The 27,988-nt window shown below is 43.8% G+C and overlaps 1 protein-coding gene across 1 annotated transcript in view; it reads left to right on the top strand.

Annotated features, from left to right (window-relative positions):
- CNTNAP2 (contactin associated protein 2) overlaps window positions 1–27,679 on the top strand; it is a 2,761,105-nt gene extending 2,733,426 nt beyond the window's left edge. The window contains exon 24 of the mRNA XM_085631546.1: window positions 26,389–27,679. Within this exon, the coding sequence (XP_085487672.1) occupies window positions 26,389–26,588 (200 nt within the window). The 3' untranslated portion in view covers window positions 26,589–27,679. The remainder of the gene's footprint in view (window positions 1–26,388) is intronic.
- The last annotated feature ends 309 nt before the right edge of the window (window positions 27,680–27,988 follow it).

The raw sequence follows: 27,988 nt of genomic DNA, 5'->3' as shown, positions 1-27,988 counted from the left end.
CCTTTACCTGATGCTGTCTTGCCCCTCCAAGGCTAACTCCCCCCTCCAGTGGGCTGGGTACGGCACCAAATACCTCGGCATCCATTTGCATAGAAACAGAGATAAGATCATACAGCGCAAATATGGCCCAGCTTTGTCATCACTTACAGTGCAGGTGGATATATGTATCAGACTACCACCCTTTATGGCAGGGCGAGTGGCTATAATTAAGATGGTAGTGCTGCCCAAATTGTTATAGTTAGTCAAAAACATCCCTTTTCCACTACCACAGACCTTTTTAGGTCTCGCCTACGCAGCTCGCATGCGCTGCATAGGAGGGGACCTCTTGGAATCGATCAGCTTTTATGCCCAAAAACGTGCACGCTTTGCATTGCTTTCAATTGCAACGCGTGCACGTTTGGCGTTTCCCTTGCGGGAGCGAGCTTTGGCAACATCTGTTTGTAATTATCTTGCAAACAGATGGTGCCCCTGTTCACTCCCACAAGGGAAACTGTGTGTGTGCCTCGCCCCGTTTGCAACCTGAGCGCTCTTCTGCTGCCCCTCCTTCCCCCATAGTTTCTCTTCCCTTCCTCTTTCACCCCGCGTATGTCCCTCGCGCTCGGTCCCCTTTCTCCATTTTACGGCCCCTCGCTCCCCTTTCTCCATTTTACGGCCCTCCCTTCCCTTGTTTCCATGGCAGGAATCCTGGCTGTTTGTTTAACCCTGAAGCGCCTGCAGGAGCCGGGCCTGCTTGACTGGTTGGTGGAGGTCTCTAGACAGGGGTTTGACCCCCTGCTCCTTCTTCACCTCCCATGGTGCACTTCGGTCCATCCGATGAGGTGACGACGAGGTGCTGGGACACTAAACTAAAAGGGCAAAAGTCACTTTATAAACTCTAGAACAGGGCCTAGCGCTGCCTCCTTGAATGTTTCATGAATGGTTCGGCCTGTAGGCTTGAGTCGGAAGCTACCGGCCTTCATTATTACTGCGCTGTGCGACTGTAGGCATTTTATTGAAGTGCCTCAGGTGGAATGTTCACGCACTGGGTGGCTTGTGACTCCCGCATGCACCTTGCTGGGCAGGCGAGGTCTTCAGCACTGTGTGGCTTATGACCCACCAGCACGTCCCTCGCTTGGCAGGTGAAATGGACACGCACTGGGTGGCTTGTGATCACACATGCCCCTCGCTGGGCAGGTGAGTTGTTCGCGCACTGGGTGGCTTGTGATCACGTACATCCCTTGCTTGATATACAATAGTGTTCAAAGCAATTGTGAACCAGAGAAATAATCTAGCAATAAAGATTCATCTCCATTGTATACATAAGGAAAGATAGAATATTAAATGATGGTACTTCAAAAAGGAAAAAACAACATTAGACATATATAAGGGGGAAGGGGAAAACAAAGTTAAACGTGAAACACAAACCTCAGAGCAACAGGCTTCCACTGAGGTGTGTTAGAAGGCCAGGAAAGTGTCCAAGGGTCATTTGGAGAGAGGGTAAGGACAGAGCCCATGGCACCATCATAAATCTGACCCCCATCCTTAGCCGAGTTTGAACACTCAGCAATACGTGGCTCTCTAAACCCTGGGTCCCATAAGGAATAATACAGCTGTAAGGCCTCCGTCAGGGGGAAGAATCAATCACCCAGCATTGTCTATTAGTGTGCAGTCTTGCACAATCATATCCCACATCTTCGTATGTTCGGGGCTGCACAAACCCCACTGTGCTTTCAATTTCTACAGGGATCATTTACACTCAGGCCATTTAGTTAATTCACGTTTCCATGCCTCAAGAGGAGGGCCTGTGGGTGATTTCCAAGACATGGACATTTGTCTACAGACAAGAATAAGGACCAGCTCTGTGAATTTTGTGGTTACTAGTTTAGCAGTCGATTTGGAAAACATTCTCAGCAGGCAGACCACCGGTGACTTGTCCAGGTTTTGATCCTTGGAGATGTTAATCAGATTCAGTACCGTGTTCCAGGAAAGCGTGATAATAGGTCAGTCCTATACCATATAGTAAAAGTCCACCCCTTTCAGCAAGTACCCGGGACAAGCTGTGTGTGCTTTGGGAAATATGAGGTGGCTTGGTTTAGGTGTCACATTAACCCTATGCTGGTAGTAGTATTGGATCACTTTGAATCATGCATTTCGGGATGTACAAGAGGTGTGCATCAGGACATTGAACCAGCCTGTAAGCGCCAGACCCGTGTCTGTGGCCCTTTGCTTGTGGAGTTCAGTTAGCTTCTCCTTAGCATGAATCAGTAGCGATCTATAAAGTAAGGTAACCGCCTGTGTGCGCTCAGCAGTCATGTACATCTCTTATAGACAACTATGTTCATCCAGTTCCTGGCCACCTACCCTCCAGGCATGTCGCATGGCACGTCATGGCACCATACAGCAAAAAGTGTAGCAGGGGTGCACACATTCATCTGACAGGTAGCACAAACTCCATAGTTGAACCAAGCAACAAGAGAGTAAACTCTACCCTTGCAATTTAGTGATGTACAGTGTATCATACATAAGGTAAACAGAAAATGACACCCAAGTCAGATTGAAGTATTATGGTATACAAACACTTGAGAACACCCAACTAAATAATACAACTCTTTTATTTATTTCATTTGTTAGTGTCACTTTTTATAGTACATAAATAGAATTTGTTGATTTTTTATACAAAAATGGTCACAATGAACAAAACGCAAGGTGCATTGTAACAAAATATAAATGAATAAAGGTGTTGAACACACACAGTTAATATCAGAATTTTATACAAAAAGGAATATACCACAAAATTATAAAATTCTTATAATACTTATCTAGGGTACATAAGTGTTTCGACATTTATCCAGAAAAACCATCGGAATATCGTGGGATCACTGATGTTACTGCTTTGAGTTGGGCCCACAAGAGTCTTTTTGGTCTGTTGTTGGATGAATTTTATAATTTTGTATGAATGTGAGCTGTTTGAATTTGAGTGTATGCAGTTCTGATCAAAAAATATTCCTTTACCTTTCTCCCCCGTCTGGGAACCTGTTGTTTGTATTCCTCCCTGTGGTATATTCCTTTTTGTATAAAATTCTGATATTAACTGTGTGTGTTCAACACCTTTATTCATTTATATTTTGTTACAATGCACCTTGTGTTATGTTCATTGTGACCATTTTTGTATAAAAAATCAACAAATTCTATTTATGTACTATAAAAAGTGACACTAACAAATGAAATAAATAAAAGAGTTGTATTATTTAGTTGGGTGTTCTCAAGTGTTTGTATACCATAATACTTCAATCTGACTTGAGTGTCATTTTCTGTTTACCTTATGTATGATACACTGTACATCACTAAATTGCAAGGGTAGAGTTTACTCTGTTGTTGCTTGGTTCTATTGTTCCCCTTTATCTCTACCCATATTACGCTATTAGGGGTTGCCCTTCGTTCTTTGGCTACAAACTCCATAGTTGGTCATTAGTGTACCAAGCACTAAGGGTCTTCCTGCCGGAATAGCTGGCAATGCCCTTAAATGGTTAACCTAATTCCTAAAAAACAGAAGTTATCAGGTTTATGAGGAAGAATTTTGCTTGAATATGCACACCTAGTGCCACAGGGTGCCCTGTTGGCTCATCTCTGAGCCCCACCCTGCCTAATACCTATTTTCAACTGCTTTCAAACATCATAATAGGACATAGATTTTCAATGGCATCATATGCCGATGATACTCAGATAACCATCTCCCTAACACCTGACACAACAGCTCTTTCCACCCAGCTTAACGCGTGCCCCATAGATGTCACAGATTGGATGTCCTGATTGAAACTTAATGGAGAGAAGATTGAGGTTTTAGTGGTCGGTAACAATTTCTCTCTTTGGACTGAATTATTGTGGCCCAAATATTTAGGAAATATAAAAAGTCTCGGCTTCTGGATCGACTGCCACCTTATCATGGAGGTCCAAGTTAAGAAGTTAGCAGGCTGCGGCTTTGGTCTACTTAGGACCCTAAAGATGGCTTTGAGTTGGATTCCTCAAGCGACTGCTTTTCCTGCTTGACTATGGCAACTCAGTCTACCTGGGAAGCCCCCTGTCTATGATAACGCACCTTCAAATTATTCAGAATTCTGCAGCCCACATTCTCTAAAAGATTCCCAAGCTTCACTTTGTCGCTTCATCTTTGGCAGGGTTATATTGGTTGCCGGTTTTCAAGAGAATCAAATTTAAATCTCTTTCTGGCCCACTGAGTGATATACAATAAAAGTTATACTTTGATTCAATGGCTGTTAACTGCATACAGCCCCAAAAGTTCATTACACTCTGCAGATCGGCGGCTCCTCCCTGTACCAAAAATAAAGAAAGCTAGGAGTGGAGGGGGTTTGTTTGCCTATTTGGCACCAAGGCTCTGGAACTCGCAGACTTTATTGCTGAGAGTGGCCAAGGAAGAATCAAAATGTGGGAATCTACTTAAAAGTCATGTCTTTGGATGATCGGCTCGCTTTAACCACAATGAGATGGGTTTGACTTTCAGTGATGGGAGGTCTATTGGGTAGCCGTACACTTTACAAATTCTTAGCATAGCATAGCAACAGATCAGCCCAAGAAGGGGTGAACCTTGTATTAAAAGTCTCTTCTCTCCAAAGTTCAGCTCTCCAAGTGACCGCCCATTTCAGCTGTTTGGCTAGATAATAGAGTTCCATGTCAGCAACCAGCATGTCACCTTCATTAGTGGGGAGTTGAAGCTTCGTAAGAGAAATTCTGTGATGGCTCATGCACCAAAAAATTCAATAGTCCATCTACCTTGTTAAAGAGGGACGTAGGGGTGTGGATTGGAAGAGCTGGGAAAGAATATAATACACGAGACAAAAGACCATCTTAGACAATGTGACACTTCCAAATAAGGTAGTGAAGGAGCCAATCAGAAGTGTACTGATTGTTGAAAAGAAGCTATTGCAGCTCTGATGGTGCCCTACAGTAGCTTGGTTTTCGGAATCATAAACATTGATTTCCATATCCTATCTAAGGGTGTAGCCTATCTCATGGGGTGGTGTCCATGACATTAGACCTTGCAGTGGAAATGTTTTAGATTTGTCCCTATTCACTCATAAGCAATAATGGCAGCCAAAGTTCTCCAGCGCTCCGAAGGCCCCCTCCACATCTGAGTGTTTGCCATGTAGGTACAACAATAGGTCAATCAAATAAATGGGGGCGGCTGTCAGACTGGAGGTCTCAATAGCGCTGCCCCCTGCACAGCGTGAACAGCAATGACTCCATGGCCAGAACAAAGAGCACTGGTGAAAGAGGGCAGCCGTGTCACGTGCTGCTTTCCACCCTGCAGGGTTGAGAAATGACAGTGCCAGTCTTGACACAAATAGATGAATCGCCACTCAGCCCCATACTAGCCATTATGACACACAAGGAGTCCCATCATAAAGAGTTGAAAAACTTGTTGATGTCATTGGAGAGTGCAAGGGCCTTAAGATGTTCGGCCAGCAGGGCGTGTAATATCTGCACAAACTGCCGCATATTGGGGATCGCTCTCCGCGTGGGAATAAAACCTGATTGGTTGAGACAGTTAAGGATGCTTACAGCAGGTAGTAACCTGATGACCAGTATTCTGCTAAGCACCTTTTATTCCACATCATTTATATAGAGAGGGGTCCATAAGATGTTACATGTCTTGATCTTCTTTAGCAGGGAGGCAAGTAAGTTTCCCATATTGTCGAAGGAAGACAACTGGTACTTCTATCTGTGTTGTACAGTTTTGTCAGGATCGGTGCCAGATCCTCAGCAAAAGTAGCATAATACTCAATGGCAAGCAATCCGATCCAGGCATCTTGCCACTAGCCAACGCCTTAATGGCACCTCACACCTCCTGGACGGTGATCTCCATGCCAGGGCAGATACCACCACAACAGGTAGGCAAGGCGTATCGACAGCTATAATATAATATAATCATGGAGTCATTAAAACCTCATTGAACCTCGTTGGGTGTACAATAGGTTACTATTCACACCAGAGAGCAGCGATTGTCGGGGCTGGCTAACAAGGCCCTTACCCTCCTGGCCTCATCGTGCTCATTATGGGCCTTACCAACATAAGTGCAATAGTCATATACCTTAAACAATTCGAGCAACATCAGGAGTTTTCCCTGTTCGACTCTCAACCAGTCCCCATTGGGGTAAGGTGCAAGATCTAGACCACTCCAAACCATTCAAGTGTTTCTTGTTGAGCTATCTCATTATGCAATCGGGCGCAAACCCTTACTGAGTGGGCAATACAATGGCTCTGGATAAACAATTTGAATTCCTCCCGCTCTGCCAAGTGGGTAGAGGCTATGTCCTCATTCTCTGGGAAATAATTGCAGATGGTGTCTTCCAGGGTGGCCTTAAAGGCTAGGTCGTCAAGGGCCACCACGTTAAGTTTCCAGGTTGAATTGCAAATTCTCGGTGTATCCCAGACAAGCTCCAGCAGCTGCGGATTCTGGTCTGAGTGTGTTTGCACAAGGCACTCAGTCCACAATATTCGTGCATGCATTTGTGCTGTGCAGAAGAACATACTGAGTAAAACTGATATGTCATGCATACCAGAAACCTAAGGGTTTTCCTCACCCCAGTCAATGAAGCCCCATTTATCCGCTGTCAGGAGACTAGCTGGGTGTAACTGGGACAAGACTGAATAAATTGAGTGTAATATATACGAAAAAGTACCGCCTAGGTTTCTGTTTTCTTCTTTATAGTTTGCACATTTAATTTGTTCCAATGTAATTAATCAAGACCAGTAGAGATCCATGCTGTATAAAATTACTATAAGCACACATATCAATTGCATGTGTAAAAAGTGATGTGTGGAGTGGTGCAAATTGCCATCTCAACCTGAATTTAACTGAGCAACCCTCTAGAGGGTTTTGGAGTGGTACTTATTGAGAGAAAAGTTTTAACAATAGGTCTAACCAGTGCACTTTATAGACAATTTTCAGATAAACTGACTTAAGAAACATGTATACAGGCAGGTCTGAGTAAGCACTTACGATATCTTCCAATTTTTCCATAAGTGCAAAGCAAGCCTCGTTGTGTTTTAGGGAAAACTCCACCACAAAAGATCTTCAAAAAGGGTGAAAAGTGTGTATTTCCCCTAATAACTGACATAAATGTAAAGGCTGTGTGGCAAACTCGTCATTTGCCTTTCCCTTCCCATAGAACAGATTCTATTCTTACCATAGTTCTTTCTACTGTTAATGTTTCCGAACACTAGTAACTGCCCACTCAGTTGGTGTTATCCAATCAACTCAGTATCCTAAACGCCATCAAAAACTTCCTCTATGATCACCATGCATGTACATGTAAATGTGGGGGTACCTAGCTCCCCATCACAAATTGGACGCAGTAGGTTTCACAGTCGTCTACTCAAGTGCCTGCCTTTCAAAAACGCCCAAAGCACGTCAAACAACTTGGTCAAAACTGTTCTTGAGACAATAATTGCTGACACATAGATTTGGGTTATAATCAGTAATCAGAGACGTTTTAAGGCATGGCCAAAGTGGGCTCTTGCCCTGGGCCCCCTGATAGATCCAGCTCTTTACTGTTCTGCAGAGTCCTGCCCTGGTGACCTTTAAATAATGCTACGTTTGTTTTCAATACCGTTTTCCTTTAAATTATTTGTAATGTGGGTGATGTGTGAGATTCTATTACAGGCATTTTGCAGAGAAATGCGTTTGTTTCATGCAACATCCATAAGAAAAAGTTTCTTTTAGATCAAAAGAGTACCTCAAATATGAGAAATAGGATGGTGTTACAGAGATTATTTGCAGTAATATTAGTGAGCTGCTGAAAACACCCGTCCCTATCCCTGAATAGTAAATGTCAACACATTTAGAATTTGCACTGATGTGCCTGTGCACTGTCAGTGATCTGGCCAAAGGGGGCATGAAAGAGCTTAAATTGGATCATAAATTCGAATCTGTTCTAAAACGGGGCCCCCAAAATACGTTAGGGATATTGTGAGGGTTTTGGGGGCCCTGGGCCAGTCAGTAATAGACTCCCTTTTTTTGGCTGAACACTGAAAACATGGCTGTAATTCGAAACATATAACTTTCAAGACCGGGAGATCCAATGGGGATGCTGAGTGGATGTCTCAGTAAATTCATTATTACATAGAAAGTACTCAATCAACATTGGTCCGTCGGCTGCGCTGCCGCCTCTGGTGCAGGAAACCAGGGTTCGAGCCTCGAGGTCGCGTCCACATCCTGTGATTCTGGGCAAATCACTTAGGGCCTCATGTAGGTAGCCAAATACCGGTCGGTAACGGCCGATTTTCGGTAAACATGCCGTTACCGACCGGTATTCAGACAAGTGAGATGTAGGAGTCCAAAAACCACTTTTCGGTAAATATGAGGCGGTAAATACCGATTCATAGTTACCGAATTCTAAAATACCGATTCATATTTACCGAATACATTATTAACGAATCGGTAAATATGAAGTGGTAAATATGAAGTGGTAAAAATGTAAAATGACATGTAGGAGCAGTCGGTAATTAAGAAATCCAGGAAAATCGGTAAATAAGAGTCGGTAATTAACACGGATGGAAAGCAGGTGGTAACCATCAACAATGCACATAAGCAATCCCAAAATGCAACAGCGTGGACAACATGGCCGCCATGTACGTCATTGCAAGGCGCCTACGTCTACAGGCAGCAGGACTGAGGGTGTGGCGACGGGAGGAACAAATCTACAGACAGCGCATCACACTATTCCAGCTGACTGATGCAGAGATACATGAGAGGTACAGGCTACACCCCGAAACCATCATGGACTTAATCAGGGACCTTCACCCACTCCTGGACCAGCCAATAAGAAGGGCGCACGCCATACCCCCACATGTGCAGGTGCTCTGCAGCCTACATCTGTTGGCATCCAGCAGTTATCAGGTGGTGATAGCTGCGGTGGGTGGGGTATCCCAGAGTTGCCTGTCACGTTTCTTCAGGAAGTTCCTGGATGCCATGATGCAGAGAATGCACCACTACATCAGCTTCCCAAACACACAGGCTGCACTGCAGAAAACAAAAACAGACTTTTATCACATGGCACAGTTCCCCCATGTCATCGGCTGTATTGATGGTACACACATCCCAATCTGTCCTCCAGCTGACACAGAGCACATCTACAGGAACAGGAAGTCCACCCACTCCATCAATGTGCAGGTGATCTGTGATGCAGGGAACATCATCACAGATATTGTTGCAAAGTTTCCTGGGAGCACCCACGACTCTTACATCTTCCAGAATAGTGGGATCTACACACGACTGAGAGCCGGAGAATTCGGAGAGGGATACCTGCTGGGTAAGTAACAGTGACGCCCCTTGAAACCTGCAAATCAGAGTGTATAGAGGCATGTAACTGATGGTTCCCTTTTACTCATCCAGGCGACAGTGCATATGCATGCCGTTCATTCATCCTCACTCCCTACCTACACCCAGCAACCCAGAGTGAGAGACGATACAACGTGGCCCACAAATCTACACGCAATGTGGTGGAGCGCACGTTTGGACTGCTGAAGAGCAGGTTCCGCTGCCTCCACAAGAGCGGAGGCGCACGCCAGTACAAACCCATCACCTGCTGCAAGATAATTGCCACTTGTGCAATACTGCACAACCTTGCCACGAAAAAAGGTACAGATGTGGAACTAACATATTTTGAGGACAACGAGGATGAGTCAGGCCAGCCAGAGGGCAGCGCAGCTAGAGTGCCAACTGCAATCGATGGGAGAGAGAGACGGGCAGAGATCACATGCAACTATTTCTGAGTAAGTGAGGGGACACAGCGAGTCGTGAGAAGTCATGACGTAGTTTAATGTGGCACCACGCCATGAACACATGAACAGGCCAATCTGGCAATATGCCATCTATACAATGAGTATGTCCAGGGTTACGTCACCCAATGGCAAGTGGATAAGCAGGGCCACATCAATGTTTGCGCATACGCGCTGCAGTGGTGGATTGCACGGCCTGTGCATCCTCACTAGAGCCAACCCCAAGCCGCCTGCTGCTCCTGCGTGCTTCTGGGACGGGGGGTGTGATGCTGCTGCTGGTGTCGATGCTCTCCGCAGCACCCCTTGCAGCAGTTGTCGACGCCTGACTTGTCAATAGCACCCCTAGTGCACTTGTCACCTGCACCATCCCCCGTGACAGGTCGCTGCAGCACTGTGTTAGGCCCTCCTGCATCGTCACAGAGCGCCGGCAAAGTAGGGAAGTCGCAGTTGCCAGACGGTTGAGTGCCCTGCTGGTAGTGTCCCTTCTCTGGCGTTCCCGGCGCCGTGCTTCGATGTCAGCATCTAATTTGCTGCACAACTGCTGGATTGACTGGGACATGTCCCGAATGCCCGCAGCCATGCCGCCAATGTTTGTGTCCATGTTGACTAAGCTTGTCCTCATCACCCGCATGTGCCTCTGGACTGACATTACTGCCTTTGATTGCAGGCGCTGTTGCTTCAACATTTGGCCCTCGAGCCCCAAGAAGACACCATGGCCGTCAGTGGGTGCTGGTGGACTCTGGACACGCGACCTGCGGCGCCCTCTTGCTCCCGTCTGTGCTGCCTGTGAGGTGTGGGGCACAGTGGGATGGCTCCCTTCCTGGGGCCCGGTGCGGTCTTCTGGGCCCATGCTGTCGTCTGACGAGGTGTCTAAGGCTCGTAGCCTGGCTGCTGGACGCCTCCTCATTCTCACACCTGCAAGCGGAGATGTGGCCGGTGAATCGAACATGAGTGGCGATGCTGGCTCTGGTGGTGGTGATGCTGGCTCTCGGTGAGGTGATGCTGGCTCTGTGTGCGGCGAGGCTGGCTGCGTAGGTGGTGCGGCTGCAAGTGGGCCTGCTCCCTGGTCTGCACTCGTGCTGGCTAGAGGTGATTTTTGTGGCCGGTGTGCCGTCTCCCCTGCAGCATGCCCTGTACTGCATGATGTCACATCTGTGGACAGAAAAACAACATTGGCTCAGTGTCCCCGAAGGGCTGCATTGCAAGCGTCACAATAAATCATTTCACATTCCAATCTGTCCTCTGTCTCCTTGTGCCTCGAGTGCGTGACATGCCTTGTTGCCCTGTGACATTTACGTCATGGTTAGTGTTGCCCTGACTACATCTCCCGGAATGCATTGCCTGTCTGCACTGACACGTGTGGACTGCAGTGTGATTCTCGTTTCACAATGGGGGATGTGGGATAGGGGTAGGGGCGGCTACATTGCTGTGCTTTCGTCTTACCTTGGTGTGTTGCGGCTCTGGCAGAGCTGTCGGCGTCCCCAAGACCCACGACGCTCTCTTGCTCGAGTGTGGCCGCCACCAGCTCCTCCAGTTCGGTGAGGGCAGGTGCCCTGTTGGTTCCACCTCCGGTCTGGCTGGCCTCCTTCTGGATGTCGCCCATCTTCCTCTTGGTCACAATCCTCAGGTCATACCAGCGCTTTTTGAGGACCTCAATTTCCCTGTGGGTCACTCCCACAGCATTGACCTGCGCCTGGATGGCCAGCCATATGTTGCGCTTTTCGGCCTCAGGCACTTGCAGGGATTGCCTCCCAAACAGCTTCTGGTGCTGCTTCACCACCTCCTCCACCAGCACCTGGAGTTCCTTGGGGCTGAATTTGAGCTTCCTCCTCCTTTCCCCTCCGTCTTTCTGTGTGCTCTGGCTGGACATGCTGTTCGTTTCCCGCTCGCACATGCAACTGCTCCCTGCCTCTCCTCTGCACTCCGAGCCTCTCCAGGGTCGGCTAATTATGTACACCTGCCTGGGTGTGGCCACTTCGGCTAATTGTGTACACCTGCCTGGGTGTGGGCAGTTCCTGGTTGGGTGGGCTGTCGTTGCACAGGATTAGCTGTTTCGTCAAGTCATGTGATGTTATTTACCGAATCCGTACGTACCGAATCGGTATTTTCCGATTCGGTAGATACCACCTCGGTATTTTCCGATTCGGTAGATACCACCTCGGTATTTTCCGATTCGGTAATTATCACCTCGGTATTTACCGAATCGGTGAATTCCGATTCGTATTTACCGACTGTTACCGAATCGGTAACTGTTACCGAATTTTTACCTACATATAACTTACCGATTCTAATTTACCGATTCGGTACGGCTCGGTATTTAAGAACCGGTAAAATTTATTTACCTACATGAGGCCCTTAATCTCCCCGTGCCTGAATGTGTAATGTAAATACAGTGCTATGTAAAGCGCTCCAATACCTTCGGGTCGAGTTTGCGCTATATAAATATCCCCCAAAAAAAAAAAGAATTTACTTCAATACCACCATCATGCAGGGGCGTAACACAGGCCCCGCAGCCCCCTCTGTGCGGGGGTCCCCAACCTCTAGGGGGCCCCCTCAGCACCGCACTTCGGCAGGAGAGCTCCAGATAGAGTTCAGAGGGGGCCCGTCCACGAACCCTGCAGGGGGGCCCCCTCAAGTTTCGTTACGCCACTGCCATCATGATAGCCCTTCCATTGTGAGAAATTGAATATATATGTAAATTGTTGAACTATGTTATATTTCATAACGTTCAAAAGAAGAACTGACCATTACAAAATAAATATCCGATTATACTTGCAATGATGATACTTATAATTATTATACACGCCTCAACTCTACTCTTTCAAATATTCCCTGATGTGAAAACACCAGCATCTACAAATTAAAGGCGAAATCCCATGAATATTAATGCATTAATTACAAGATTATGTTCTCATTGACCTCACTTGAATGTTTTATCTACCTATTGTCAAGGGCCATTAAATTATTAGACAGCTACAAAATTACACTATTATTTTAATTTAATTGAAAAGTAATATAATGTAGGTGCATAATCCAATAATGATTTTTTCACTGCTGAGTGCTAAAGAGCAACCTAATTTAAAAGCATGTTATTTAAGAGTGCATTAAAACCACTGAGGTTTAAACAAATGCATGCATTACACATGACAGTAAGCGAAGTTTAGATTTAAACCACTGAATCAACTATATTTGTCAGTCCAGAAACCGGGCTAGTCTTGTTTCAGAACCTATTCACAGATGCAATTTGGCCACCCACCACTGATAGCTTTGTCCATTCTTTCAATGCAAATTTAAAAACAAAGGCAAAGCAAATGTGCAGCCATCTTGTTACATAATGTTTTGTACTTTATAGAAGTCCACCATGCTGCATCCAAATGTAAAGAAGGGTGGTCATCTTGCAAGTATAGAAAATAATGTTTGACTCTCTTGGAATGATAATTCTAGAGATGGTAAAATTCGCATATAGCTGATTGGTGTCTTTAATTTACTAGGTAAATATTACCCAGGGCCTATAAATAAAATGCTAATAGTAGGCTGCAACACTCAATTGTGAAGTCGTATTTTAAGTCACAATTCAGAAAATGCCACTTTTAGAAAGTTTTAAAACAAAAAAGGGGGACAGTAGGGCTTGTTTATTGGAGGTCCAGTGTACATGCCGCAAAGAACTATCAACGAAAGGGTACACAGTTCCTCAATTGCAATGAAGAGATGAAGTGAATGTAGGGGATCAACCATCCACTAGCTACCAAAAGGTAACCCAGAACCCAGGGAAGCCCGGGGGGGAGATTCCCTTGGTGGAACTAGAGCTCTCACACACCCAGCAAGCTAGGTGTCATGCTTCATCATATGAGCAATGCCCCTCGTCAAGTCGGCGCTGCAATCCTTGACGGGCTACCGAAACCGGGGCTCTTTATCGGGGATCTTTTGTTCCTGCCGATAGGTGCATGGGGGTGAGGGGCCTAGTGTGTGTAGATGTAGCAAGGAGTGAATTAAAAAGGGTCAGTTAGTCCTAGTCGATATTTTATTCAGAAGGTAAACTACCCTATTAAAACTGGTGTAGAGTGGCTAAGTGCTAGAGATAATTTATCTAGACATGTAGCTCTACTCTAGGAGATCAACATGTTTCATGCCGTATGTGTCAGAAGGATCTGGGCAATTCTTCAGGATCCGAAACACTATCTACACTACGTGGTGAAGCGAAATCTACATACCACATCCTTAGGTCTGTGACCTAGTAACGTTACTAGAATTGCTAGCAACAGTTCTGGCGGCAACTAAAAGGATGCCGATTGGGTCCAGCGTGATTTCACGCTAAAGCCGGAAGACCTACCCAAACCGCCAGGAACTGTTGCTAGCAATTCTAGTAACGTTACTGACACATACGGCATGAAACATGTTGATCTCCTAGAGTAGAGCTACATGTCTAGATACATTATCTCTAGCACTTAGCCACTCTACATCAGTTTTAATAGGGTAGTTTACCTTCTGAATAAAATATCGACTAGGACTAACTGACCCTTTTTAATTCACTCCTTGCTACATCTACACACACTAGGCCCCTCACCCCCATGCACCTATCGGCAGGAACAAAAGATCCCCGATAAAGAGCCCTGGTATCGGGAGCCCGTCAAGGATTGCAGCGCCGACTTGACAAGGGGCATTGCTCATATGATGAAGCATGACACCTAGCTTGCTGGGTGTGTGAGAGCTCTAGTTCCACCAAGGGAATCTCCCCCCCAGGGCTTCCCTGGGTTACCTTTTGGTAGCTAGTGGATGGTTGATCCCCTACATTCACTTCATCTCTTCATTGCAATTGAGGAACTGTGTACCCTTTCGTTGATAGTACTTTTAGAAAGTTTGCATCTTCTGGTCCCAGCCACTTGTGCTTTCTGCCAGTGTCCAGGATCACATATCTGAAAATGGCTCTGCTGTTGGAGTTTGTGTGTTGCTTCCAGATAGTGACACACAGGGGACCTAGGTGTGGACTGGATCAGAGTCAATTGAGGATCCCATCAATGGGGCTTGTAATGTGAAGTTCAGCATAGACGATGTGTTGCACAGTCGGGGCAGTGCTTTGGTTCAAGGGGCTGCAATGCGGAGTCTACAAATAATGGGTAAGAATACCTACAATGGATTTTGTTCAATATGCTCAATTCAATTGATCCAATCGATTACTTATTTGTCAAGCCCCAAATGGTGGCTGACTGTTAGATCATCTAGGCATCAGTGCATTTATTTGGAATATGAAAAATCTATAAAAGACAGTTTCACAACACGGGAGTGTATTTTTCAAAATATAAACAAATTTGATGTGAACAAATCCAGAGGGGGTACATAAGGTAATAGCAAAACACCATGATAGAGGGTATTAAATATTATATACGAAAGTAAAATTTCAAATCATAGGTGTGAACATCTATTCCAAATAATACAACAAAATAGGAAATGAATCTGAAAGCAGCAGAAAACAATTTCTAGACGCAAGAATTGCTGGGGAATTAGATGTGCTTGTCGACGTTTTGGTCTTTCCTGGTAAATTTATCCATTAGACCATCTTCAGGACGAAGAGTAGGATGTTTGCAATAGTCCCCTGCGTAAATATAATTTGAAATTACGAACATAGCCTTCAATGGCAACATTTTAGAAAAAAGACAAACCTGTGTGAAAAAGTAAAGATGCTGGCCTCATTTTAAATAAGACCATTTAGAGCAACTAAAACCTTTACCCCATAAGGTAGTTAAAGGGGGAGAGAAATAGATCGCACATCACCACCAAAGCAAATTGAGGTAAAAAGTGTGAGAATGGATAACTTACTTATGTCTAGGCCTGGGCGAAAATTTCGTTCCGTTCGCGGAAATTGCGATAATTTGACATTTTCGCGTTCCGCGGAGAGCGCGAAAATGTCAAAAATTCCGGTTTCCGCAGCTTGGCGATAATTTGTTTCTTGCTCGCGCTGTAAAATAATACATTCTCGCGCGCGCGCGATCGCCTTACCTGAATCCCTGCGTTCGCCGACAAGTTTTCTTGATCCGGTCGCGTTCTCCATGAGATGTTGTATTGTTTTTAGCTATTTGCGCTGTCTCGCGACAGTTCGCGCCCGCAGTGAAGTCATGCGTCGCGCGATCACGTCTTTCTTCTCGCGATCATGCACCGCGAGAACAACTCAAAACCAGATGGCCGCGCCCGCAAGCAACCACATGGGTAAGTTGGCGACCCGCAACCATGCAGAAAATCTCGCGAACATGCCGGAAAAAAACTTCCGCATCTTCGCGATATTTCTGCTTGTTTGCGATAATTTTAAACATTTTCGCGATAATTTGCGAAGGTTAATTCCGCAAATTCCGCCCACCCCTACTTATGTCTCGTCAAGAATTCAGTTTATACCAAAAGAAGTTTCAACTTTAAAACAATTCCAGGTCAAGGACACTGGAGGGGCCTTGTGAATAGGCTAGAGTGAATCTCCACACTGTGAACAAATGAAATCTTTGTTCATAGCTGGTTGTAAATTGTTAATTAAAAAAACATTTAATTCCTGAGGTCCAAAGTGATTTACCATTTTGACCCTGCCTATATACTAATCTACATTAAGTAGAATATTTGTCCATCATTGACTGGAAAAAGAAAAATTAATTCATATAAGTTAAAAGGTTATTAATTACCTCAACAAAAAATCATTTTAACGTCAAAGGGTTTACTGAAAAAACGTGGCCAAGAGGCTCACGCCAGTTAAAATCCTACTTGTTATGTAGGAACATAATTGTTACTCAGCATGTCGTTCAACTGAGTACTTGTTCACTAATAACATGCGGGTGTTTTCTATTTACAGAATTTAGTTAGCTTCATATCGCGCTGTAGACAACAAAAGTCGAGATCAAGGATGGCCAAAAAATGCAAAGGAACGAAATCGTCCTACCTAATGCAAAAAGACCAAAAGTCTGCTGCACTGTGAGCTTTTGCGATGCTTAAAAAGATGTGTAGTGATGTCGCAGACGACTTTATCACTTTACACACATGTGCTGCTTAGAAAAGGTCTACCTTAAATCCTTGGTTTTTTTGAATGCATACCCGGACTACATAGTTAAAAAGGCATTTAAGGAGAGGCTCACAAATTATCGAAATGGGGGTGCAGTTCAGGTAGAAATAAGTACCGCTCGTGTTAATCTAATGCTGGAGGAGCAAATCGCTATTTAGAAGGCATGTAATTTAAAAACGCGCTCGCAAAATTGCATGCCTCCAGGATCAGTGCAGTTGAGATTTAGAGAATGTCAAGTGGATAGTGTAATTTAAAAAAAGCTTGCATATTTACTCTTAACTAAATCAAAAAAAGGGGGGAGGAGATAGGGTCAGGCACAATCCACATTGGAATATCAATGGCACCGCTCTAAGGGTCTATTAGAAGACAGAAAGCAGCATTAGATTAACGGAAGAGTTCAATAACGGACTCTGTCGACAGGTTCGGTATGCAGACTTACCTGAGGTCTCTTGTATCCTTTGTGACTTCAAACGTATACCGCTGGTCCAATAGACAGCATAGGTAATGTTGGTACCACGCGGTTTAAATAAGGACTATGTCAGAGGCACTGAAAGCAGACTAACTTAGTTAGTTCCGAATTAAAACGGCGGCCATCTTGTAATATATGTCCGCATATAGAAACTCTTCTACTTTAGAGCGTCTTTATCATTGCTTAAATGGGTCGGTTTTTTTGCAAATTATTTTGCTCATTCACAAAAATGTCCGAAGAGGCATTATCACAATTGGCATCAATAGTTTCATTGAAGCCTACTCGTACTAACAATTAGTGACTGATAACACCCTTAGAGTGCAGTGCAGAGTCTGGCATTGTTGTCAAGGCTGCAGTTGACAAGGAATTAGAGGGCATGCGCCGAGGATGTGTTGCACAGCTGTGGTTGCAATACAGGCTGGGGGGTTGGTGCAGAGTCCTTGCATTGGAGAGAACCCTTATAACAGAGTAAATACTTCTGTTCCGAAGGCAATGTTTCGAACAGAAAAGACCATGCGCCGGAGATGCAACTCACTGCATAGGAGATGCGTTGGTTTTGCTGGATCCACAGATGGGATGGCAGAGCACCTTCAGGCCCACCTCCAAGGTTCCAGGACTGGGTTGGCACCACTTGGCAGATTAGGACTCACAGGTGGCAGAGTCCAGGTGCTGGGTTCGAGACTGTTTGAGCATTCTGTCCCCGAGGTTCTAGTCAGGGGGCCATCCATCTAGCCTTTGGAGTCACTTTGCGGTTCTGGGTTCAATAGATGCAGGTCCAGTCCTTCTCACTCAGGCAAAACAGCAGCAGGTCAGCATAGCTAAGCAGCAGTCCTTCAGAGCAGCAGTCCAGCACAGTTGGAGTATCAGTCCTTTCAGCAGCACAGCAGTCCTTCTTTCTGGCAGAGTATCTACAGGACCAGAAGTGTACTGAAGAATTGGTGTCTGAGGCCCAATATTTATACCCAGTTGTGCCTTTGAAGTGGGGAGAAGCTTCTAGAGGTTACCCTTTAAAGTCCCCAGGATTCTTGCCTTCCTTCTCCTAGTTCCAGACGAACTACAACTACAGGGAGTATGCATCCTTCAGTGTGGAGGCAGAGCCAGGCCTAATAAAGTGTAGGCAGAGCTGTACCTAGCTCCACCCTCCCATACTGCCATTGATAGCCCTTCCAGGCACACCTAAGCCTTCTATTGTGTTACTGTCCGCTACACCCAATCAAGTGCCCCAGAGACAGGCTTCAGGCACTGCAAGAAGTGGCTTAGGTAGGAAAATGCCAATTTTCTAAGAAATTGTATTTTCAAAATTGTAATTTAAAATCTGACTTCATCATGAGAGAGGATTTTTCATTTGAATTCCAAAGGTGCTAAACATGAAGTGGTCACTTTCTCCCAATTGGAAATTATCACTTATTAAATATAATGAGGTAACTCCAATGTTGTCCCTTGGGAGAGGTAGGCCTTGCAGTAGTCAAAAACAAATGTAAGAATTGTTCACTGGCAGGACATGTAAATGTAAAAAAACATGTCTACATTTTTTAATACACTGTACCCTGCCCTCTTTACTGTCCAGGGATGACTTAAATGTATTAAAAAGGAAAGTTTGGGCCTGGCAAAAGGTTTGTTATGCCGGTCGAAATGGCTGTTTAAAAACTGCACACATAGGCTGCAATGGCAGATTTTAGGCATGTTTAAAGGGCTACTCAAGTGGGTGGCACAATCAGTGGTGCAAGCCCACTAGTAACATTTAATTTGCATGCCCTGGGCACATGTGGTACCACTTTACTAGGGACTTGCAAGCAGGAGTGCTTCCTCCGCTAAGACGGAGGAGCATTGCCCCAGTGCTCTCAGAGCCGAGCAGCAAAAATAAAATGATAATAACATTGTTATTATAATTTTGTTTTGTAGCTGCGGGGATGGGTTAGGTCAGGTGGGGCTGATGGCACAGGGGAGGGAGTGGTTTGCACACTCCCTAAGTGCACATGACTGTTTGGCCGACCAATCAGTCATGCACACTTTGCATGTTTTCCCACCAGGCTGCATTTCACAGCCTGGTAAGGAACATGCAAAGCCTCCCTGTCCCTCTCTGAGTGCCGAACCACGGTTCTCAGACCAATCACAATGCTGCATTGCAGTGTTGTGATTAACTCAGGGGAGCCCATAAGCCAGGTACTTCTTGCTGCCCAGACTGCAGGAAGAAGGAAGATGAACAAGACGGAGGAGAGGCGGCAGCCAGCAAAAAGGTAAGTGGTATTTTTTTTATATAATTTCTTTCTGTGCCCCTCTGCCCTTCCACCGCCGTTCCCTGCCAGCTGCTATTGCTTACAAGTAAATATGTCAATTGGCTGTAAGCCAATGCTACCATGTTTTAAGGGGAGAGCACAAGCACTTAGGCACTGGTTAACAGTGGTAAAGTATGCAGTCCTAAAAGCCAACAAAAACTGGTTAAAAATCAGGAGGGTAAAGACATAAAGTTTGGGGATGACCCTTCAGCAACTATGGACAGTTTATTGCATATTACTGAAATCTATATTTTGAAATCACCTTTTTATGTTAAACCTAAATCTTTTTGTACATTTTGTGGCAGCCTCTCTTGCACTTTTGTGTAACGCAAGTTTATGATACTTACTTACAAACTCACTGTGCTTTCTCTCACGGGCTGGGACCTGGTAGCACTAAAAATACAAGTCAATATTCCCCACTGCATCAACCAGAATTCAATGTTGTGGCTCTCTGGTTACACACACACAGACATCTGAAATGGCTTCATTAACCAACAAAGCTTTCAAACATAATTTAGTGCATTTCCCAAAGTTCAAATTGCGTTTATTTTTCATGTAAGGCGTGTGTATTATTAGATATGCAGTTACCTGAAAGTGGAAGACCCACCAAATAGCTACAGTATATGTTGTCCTTTTTAGCCATGTCCCCATACTAACTGGCCCCACGCTCATTGCACTTAAAATCAGTTTCCCTATGTTTTTGACGCTCTTCAACCACTGCCACCCGCCATAATTAATAATTCCGATCTGCCAGTCAGGGATCTCTGTGGCGAAAGTGCATCCACTGGTATGCAAATGCATTTTTGAGCAACTTCTAATGGAAGGTGGCTACCATGTTTTGACTCTGTGGGTGTTCAAGTCCTTTGGTCTGGGAGTTTCAGCTAATCTTGGAGTTTTCAGTCTCCTAGGGCCTGATTTAGAGTGGGAAGCAGGTTGCTCCATCTACAAACATGATGTTTGTCACGTTTACCTTATTACAAGTTTATTATATCTTATGGCACTTGCAATAAGGAGATGGAATATCACCATGTTTGTGACGGAGTACCTGTCTGCCTTACTCAAATCGCGTGCCTTCTTTTTTAGGCCCAGTCTTGTTTTATGAATATGACCACATACATCTTTTTCCCATCCACTTTCATCTTGTGCGTCCTCCAACAGTTATTAGTGCTTGATCTGAGTCGTTACGTTTACTCATATAACAAGCTGTTCATTTGTAAACATTCACAGTAAAGTGACAGAAAAAGGCATATCTGTTCCCCAATGTTGTGTCTTAGGTAAATGTATAGTATAGGCCAACACTTTACTTTCTATAGTGAAATGTAATGGCTTCTGAAATATTGTTGTTTAATTATTGGAGGCATTTCAATGCAATGTTTTTGATAGGAGAATCAGATAGATGGCTCAGTAAGATAATCGTATCTGCTGACATCTGCTGCTGTACATTGTTGTGAGACTAAAATGATCATGATTCACATGGAAATGAGATTTTGTCCGTATGCAGCACGTAGAATCAGTGGTGTAATGTAATACACTAAACAACTTTTTATTAGGGTTATAATAATTACTATTTTTAAGATTGCCAGAATTCATATCTGCACAAAAGAACGGCCACTATCATAACATATTTTAGTGTTCAAGTAGGGTTATCACAAGAATTGTACATTCTAAACAAAATCAGAAGACACAGTACAGTGGTCCAAATTTACTAAGATTTGCAAAACACAATGCCTCAAAGACATCTAATGGGCTGTGCTGCACAAATGGAAAAAAGTTATACAGCATCATATTTGCTATGTGTTGCGAAAGAAAAGTCCTCTGCATGGTAAGAGACAAGAGCCGTTATCTTGAGTGCCCAACTGTACTATTGTATGGATCCCTGATGCTGATTTGTTTTTGTCATAGGCGAATACGGATCATTGGTGTGTGCCATGGCACAGGCCTGCCTCATGGATTGTGGTCTTTTTGGATCAGGAGCGGCGGCCAAAGCGGTACCCTCATAGTGGTGGGAGGCTACCGCCTTCACCAGGAGTTAAGCAGCACGAGTGCAGTGGTGGCAGCATACCGTGTAGTGATCATTAGTAGTAAACAGGACCTTTTTACTCTGTATCACTGGAGTCCTGCTGCAGTGTGCTTAACTCACCGTTGACCTACATTAGGTAGATGTGGAGCGCTGCATAGCGCAGGAGTTGTGACTCTGTGTTAGTTGTATGTGTACCTGGTAAGGGTAAAGTACAAGGATGGAGCAGTACTGTGCAATGCATTTACGGTTAATACATGTACTGGGTGTATGTATACTTGAGAGGAATACATTACATGAGAGATGTAGTGCTGTGCAGTGAGTGAGCAGGGACAGCATGTGCTGGGTGTATGTATGCTTGCACAAAGTACAATACATGAAGGGTGAATAATTGTGAAGCATGTACTTAGTGGATGTTGTGCTGGCAGTGTGTGTGTTTGTAAAGAGCACACTGATTAAAAATAGAAAAGCTTCAGTACTGAACAGTGCACGCACATTGAGTGTTTGTACTGAATGGATGAGTACATGTAATCGTACAATGTATAGAGGTAAAGGTGCTGGACCCAAAGTGTACTGTGAAAGTACACTGAATAAGTGTGCATGCAATGGTTCATCATATGGATAACTCTGGCTTCCATTTTGAGAAGCCCAGGCCTACCTGGTAAAGACAGGATGGGGAGAGGGTTCCCCCAGACTGTGTATTGCTGCATTCCTGTGATCTCGAGGAGGACATGCGGAAGAGAAAAGAAAGAGACTTCCTTTACATTTTAGACTGCTCTTTGATTCAGTGATAGATCACAATAAAACAGACTGTACACATCTGATGAAGGGAGATGGGGCAGATAAAAGAATAATAAAAAGTAGGACTGGGGGTCTTGGATTAACCTTTCGACACATATCACGTGGCTGACATCCAGATGTGAACTCTGGTCACTCTCATGAACACGGTTGTGGACATTCAGTTTCAGAGTTGTGCCTGCTGTGATAGAGATCTTTCATGAAGGAAGATGAAAAGGAGAAGTTCCCACTTCATATAAAGCAGAATCCCAACATAAAACTTCAAAGACCCAGACCCTTTAGTTGGTGTCTGGAAAAGGACTATTAAATGGGGAGATTGAGTCCACAACTATTAGTCATCTGCCAGGCAGCCAGACGAGCTGTGTGAGAAGGGGAAGCCTTGTAAGACTTCATCCTGTGACTAGGACTGGGGGCAAAAGCCTGCTAGTCTCCCTTTATGGTGAGGGGTCATCACCCAGGGAAACCAAGACCTTGTGCCCTGGAGCACCAGCTCCTGCCTGCTTGCCAAGACTAGTGTGCCATGTGAGGAAGAAGAGAGCTTTAGAGGGAGTGAGGTGCAGTGGGGGGCCGTACCATGAGGACTCCCTGTTTGAGGTGTAGCCCTGTGTAAGACTGATTTGGGTGAGCCCCATATGCCAGTATTAAGTGCTGCGTGAAGGCTCCAAACCCACACAGCCTCACTTCCCCGAGCAGTAGCCGACCGTGTAAGTGCCCGCACTGACTGCACCCACTGTAATGCCAACTGCTTCTGTGCTGCAGGTAAGACTTGAACTGTGCCTTTAGGGTCCCCAGTGGATTCACTGCTGAAGGTCCTGCAGCACCATAGATACTTTTGACTGCTATCCTGAAGTCAAAAGGTGACTCTTAAGTCCAGCCTAATAGCTTGCACTCCCTGATGTGGCCACCAGTGAATGGAGAATAATCCTGAACACCTTATATGAGGGGGAGGGGTTGCATAGGGATTCGCCTACAGCTACTAGAGCTCTGACCTCAAGGGGAATTGTGTTGTTATTTCTGAATGTCACACCACGTTGCATGTGTAGAATTAGAAATAAAATACTATTTTTCTTATGAAAGTTAGTATTTGGCTGTATATTGATTCATTGTTCATACAGTTTGCACTTTGAGTTACCAGTTGTGTACACAGACCTGTATGTGCATCCCATCTGAGGGAGTCTTGACTGTTTGACCACAGGTACCACTGAGAGTCAAGTGCAGAAGAGGCACTTGGCCCAGTTGAGCTGGATCCATAGTAGGTCGGCCATGGACATCTGGAGTACAAGGCCTCAACCACCATGGTCGTACCCAGTAGCCCTGCATGCCCCGTAGCCCTCTGAAAGGGGTTCTGACACTATGCATCACATGCCAATGATATCATCAGTCACACTGGTGCTAAAAGTATTTTATTTCTACAATGCTAAAAACAATTAAGTTTTGTGCTGTGGTGCAAAGGTGAGTATGCAGTTTCTTGTGTAAGTTGTGTACTCAAAGCCCACCCTCTGGTACGAACCTCCACAACCAGACAACAGGCTCAGAGTGAATTGTGTTGTATGTTTAATTTTGTGGAAAATATGCTTATAAATGTTGAATGATTTAACCTTTCTCTGTTGTTTCAGAATGCTTATATTTGACATTAAGTTGCGCCACATTCGGTGAATTTATTTGATAAAGCCTTGTGTAGAATTCTAGGGGTGTTTGCACGGTTCGAGCCTCGTAACACCCTCTTTGCATAGATTATCAGGGGTATCACTCTATATGAGGCAATGCTGTTTTAGTGTTGCACTCGCATCAACATAGAGTACGTAAAATGCTTTTGCGTGTAAAAGATCATCAGTGGTTTAGCTTGCACCACATTGGGTCTGATTGAACGTTTTAGCGCGGTGCAAGCGCCTGATCTAACTTTAATTAATCTAGGCCTTTACATACTCTAGTATTACCTGAGGTATAGTGTATATACATCATATGTAGTACTCATTTTAATTGTGGTATGTAGCTGTTCTTTAGATTGCTGCACTTTGTTATTGATACTTGCATGTCTGGTATATTTGTATGCACTAGAAAAGTTGGATGGTGTGTGTTGAAAGACCTAGAGGCATGATTCTACTTTCTCTTTAACGATCTATAGCCTAAAGACGGAAGATTCTGTGGCCCACCTTATGGTCTTGAAACTCGTGTTTACTGGCAACTGTATTGCTGCTGAATGCAGGCTAATTTCTAGGATTTTATTCTTCTGCTTTGCAAGAATGTCTTGAAGTTTAAGAGATTCAGTTAATTATATCATGTTCAGATTTTGGGCTATATACCCAAGAGTTCTAGTACCCTACATGTTTACAAATATCTGCGAGCGAACCATATTTTACTTCTGGTGGCACATACATGATCATGGAATACTTACAAAGTGTCTTAATATGTATTATACTAACACTATATGATCTAGCCCCAGATGACATTCTGAATCATTTTACCTATGATGAAGCGACGGTCCACTGGTTCTTTGTTTGGCCATACAGACTTATCATATGGATGAGCTGGTGTAGAAATGTGGTCTACTTTTATAATATGCTTATACACTTTATTTTGATCTTAGTGTTTGCATATGTTTATGGTATACATCTGTTGAATGAAATGTGTCCTGTTTATTCAATGTAACAAATGTTACTTGTCTGTTTTAGGCTTTCTTGGTTAGGCAACAATATTTTGGGATTCCCCCCCCCCTCACCACCCCTCAAGAATAGGGTCAATTTCTATAATTGTACAATCACATACATTTCTTTGCTTTTACGATGTATGGGGGTCTACATATGTAATATACTTACAATAGCTATATAAATACATGTACGTGTGCACTATTTCTACCAATAAGTCCTGCTTGCTTCTTTTCACATATAAAATGTTATTCCTTTTGTGAGATCCAACAACTCAGTTTAACCCCGTGTCTTGGTAGTGCAAAAGGACATGGGCCTGATTTAGAGTTTGGTGGATGGTACTCCATTAGAAACCTGACAGATATCCCTTCCCCCTTATTACACCTGCATTATATCATGTAGTAACACAATGAACTTGAAATAAGGGTAACAGGTTTCTACTGGAGTACCCATCCTCCAACTCTAACTCAGGCTCTAAGTGATGCAATCAGAGTACCTTTGAAGAAAAATCCATCTCATTGAATATACATTCACTAATGCATTGTCAAAATTGTCTCTGAATGTACACAAATTTTTCAGGTGACCACTGTGACATACCTTATCCATAGTTTTGTTGCCATAAAGTTTTTCCGAACATACAATTCATCAACATTATACTGTGGTTTGAAGACTACTAGGCAAAGATTATCGACCTGATTACGATCTTGGCGAATGGGATACTCCGTCACAAATGTGACGGATATTCAGTCCGCCGTATTACAAGTTCCGTAGGATATAATTAATCTGGTAATACAGCAGACGGGATATCCGCCCTAGCCTTTACCCAGGAGCATCTTGATGAGACAGAGGGGAATACAGCAGGAGGTTTCTTCTTGCAAGCTACTGGGCCTGTTAAGAAAGGCATTTTGTAGAGCATTACTTAGTAGTTCTGTAGTAACAATTTATTACTTCTACATATTCAGGGACTATTCACATATAATTAGGACAAGTGGAAGGACCGTGCCCTCTTTGCACTTTTACTAATAGAAGGTTGGACCCGATTCACAAAGCCATGTAAAAGTACAAAAGAATACTTCAGCAGCACTGCTTCCCTTACTCATAAATATATTTGTGATGTGGACCCAACATATTTAAATTGAATGCTGGTTGTTCATATATGAGCGGAGCGCATCCTGCCAAGCACAAATGGAACCTGTACATGGGATTGGTTTTGACACATATTAAAGGGAAATCAATGCTTTTTTATTGCCTTGTGTACATTTGAAAGGCTTTAAACAAAATGTAGCCAAGAATCCTAATGTAAAAATATTGCAGCCCATTGAATATTTTCGCTTTATTACTATTTCTGAAATGTTTTTTTCTGTTCCCCACAGGTGTCATTGCTGTTGTGATCTTCACCATCCTGTGCACCCTGGTATTCCTAATTCGCTATATGTTCCGCCACAAGGGGACCTATCACACGAATGAGGCAAAGGGAGCCGAGTCAGCCGACACTGCGGATGCCGCCATTATGAACAATGACCAGAACTTTACTGAGACCATTGACGAGAGCAAAAAAGAATGGCTGATCTAGGTGGAGCATGGGAATAGCATGGGAAAGCAAATACATCCCTGGAGTGTGGAGAAAGCAGAAAGCGCCCAGCTTCAGACTTCTCAGCACCTCTTCAAATGAATCGTACAGTTTAGCAAATAAGCAACTGTCAAAAAGACTTGGAGAATGTAAAAAAAATAACTTTTTAATATTTATTTCCAACTGAGCTGACTCTTCTGTCTTTAAATAAAATCAGCGTTCACAGTTACAGTATTGATTTAAAAAAATCAGTAATGCTTGCCACTTTATTGAGAGCTTAGAGTTAACAAGTTACTCGTGATGATGTGAGGGCCAGTTTTCTACTATTTTTATAAGGCCTTTAAATCTGTTATGAGCACATTTGACTAAAAGTCAAACGAGCACACACACAGACACAAAGGGTCGTGTATGAGTGCATGTGTGTGTGCACATACATATATACCTCTTTATTCTGTATGCACACACATTCACATGTCCTTTCCACGTACTCTTCTGTCTAGTGTATCATGATTTACTATTAAAATGGAAGGTTTGTATAAGAAGTTGGCACCCCCTCCAACAATGCCAACCAATGTCTGCCATTATTTGTTATTGACTTCTGCCAACATTCTGAGAGTTTGCATTTGCCAGAGGTAGTCGACGTTTGCATATTTCTTTGCTGATTCTGCTATGAGAGACAAATGTTCGATACCACAATATGTTGTCAGATTTATCTTGCCTTGTATTTCTTTTGGAAGAGTGGTCTCTTTGAATGTTTAACAGCGAGGCTTTTGTTTTATTTATTTATTTATTTATAAATCAGTTCACTGGCGCCTATGTGAGAAAATTATAGAAATAAATTGAAACATGTATTGCTCTGACAAATTAAATAAGAAATTAGATTTAGACGTTAAAATATATGGGCGGCTTGTATTCTCTTGTTGACTATAGCGATGATGTTATAGAGCTGCATACTGCAATAATGAAATGCCATTTCATAGCTGCTGATATTGTTTACACAGCATTTCTGTTGCGTTGTAATGCAAACATGTTCTTGGTTTATGTTCTTCCATTAAAACTATTGTGTGGGGAGAATATTGTTTCCCATAAAAGTAGCTACTATGGCAGAACATTGCTCTCCTCTTTTTGCTTTTGAAATGTTATGAAAACATCTACAGAGTTTACTGTAGGCAGACATTGTTTGTTGTAGGTTATGTCCACTATTTTTAGATCTTAGCAAGTCAAGCTAGGATTCTTCAACATAATGATATAGTTGTTTGAACAATTTATAGAGCTGTGAATATACAACAGGGCTTGCCATGGTAGGCATTCACCTGCCTCTCTAAGATGCCATTAATTGTCTTGCAGCAGATAATTCAACAATGCACCACAAAGTACTGCATCTACATTCATGGCCTGTGGCT

The sequence above is a fragment of the Triturus cristatus genome, chromosome 10 (genome assembly GCF_964204655.1).
Source record: "Triturus cristatus chromosome 10, aTriCri1.1, whole genome shotgun sequence".
Classification (NCBI taxonomy): domain Eukaryota; kingdom Metazoa; phylum Chordata; class Amphibia; order Caudata; family Salamandridae; genus Triturus; species Triturus cristatus.
Note: the sequence above shows the minus strand (reverse complement) of the source record. Positions and strands in the feature narration are given on the sequence as shown.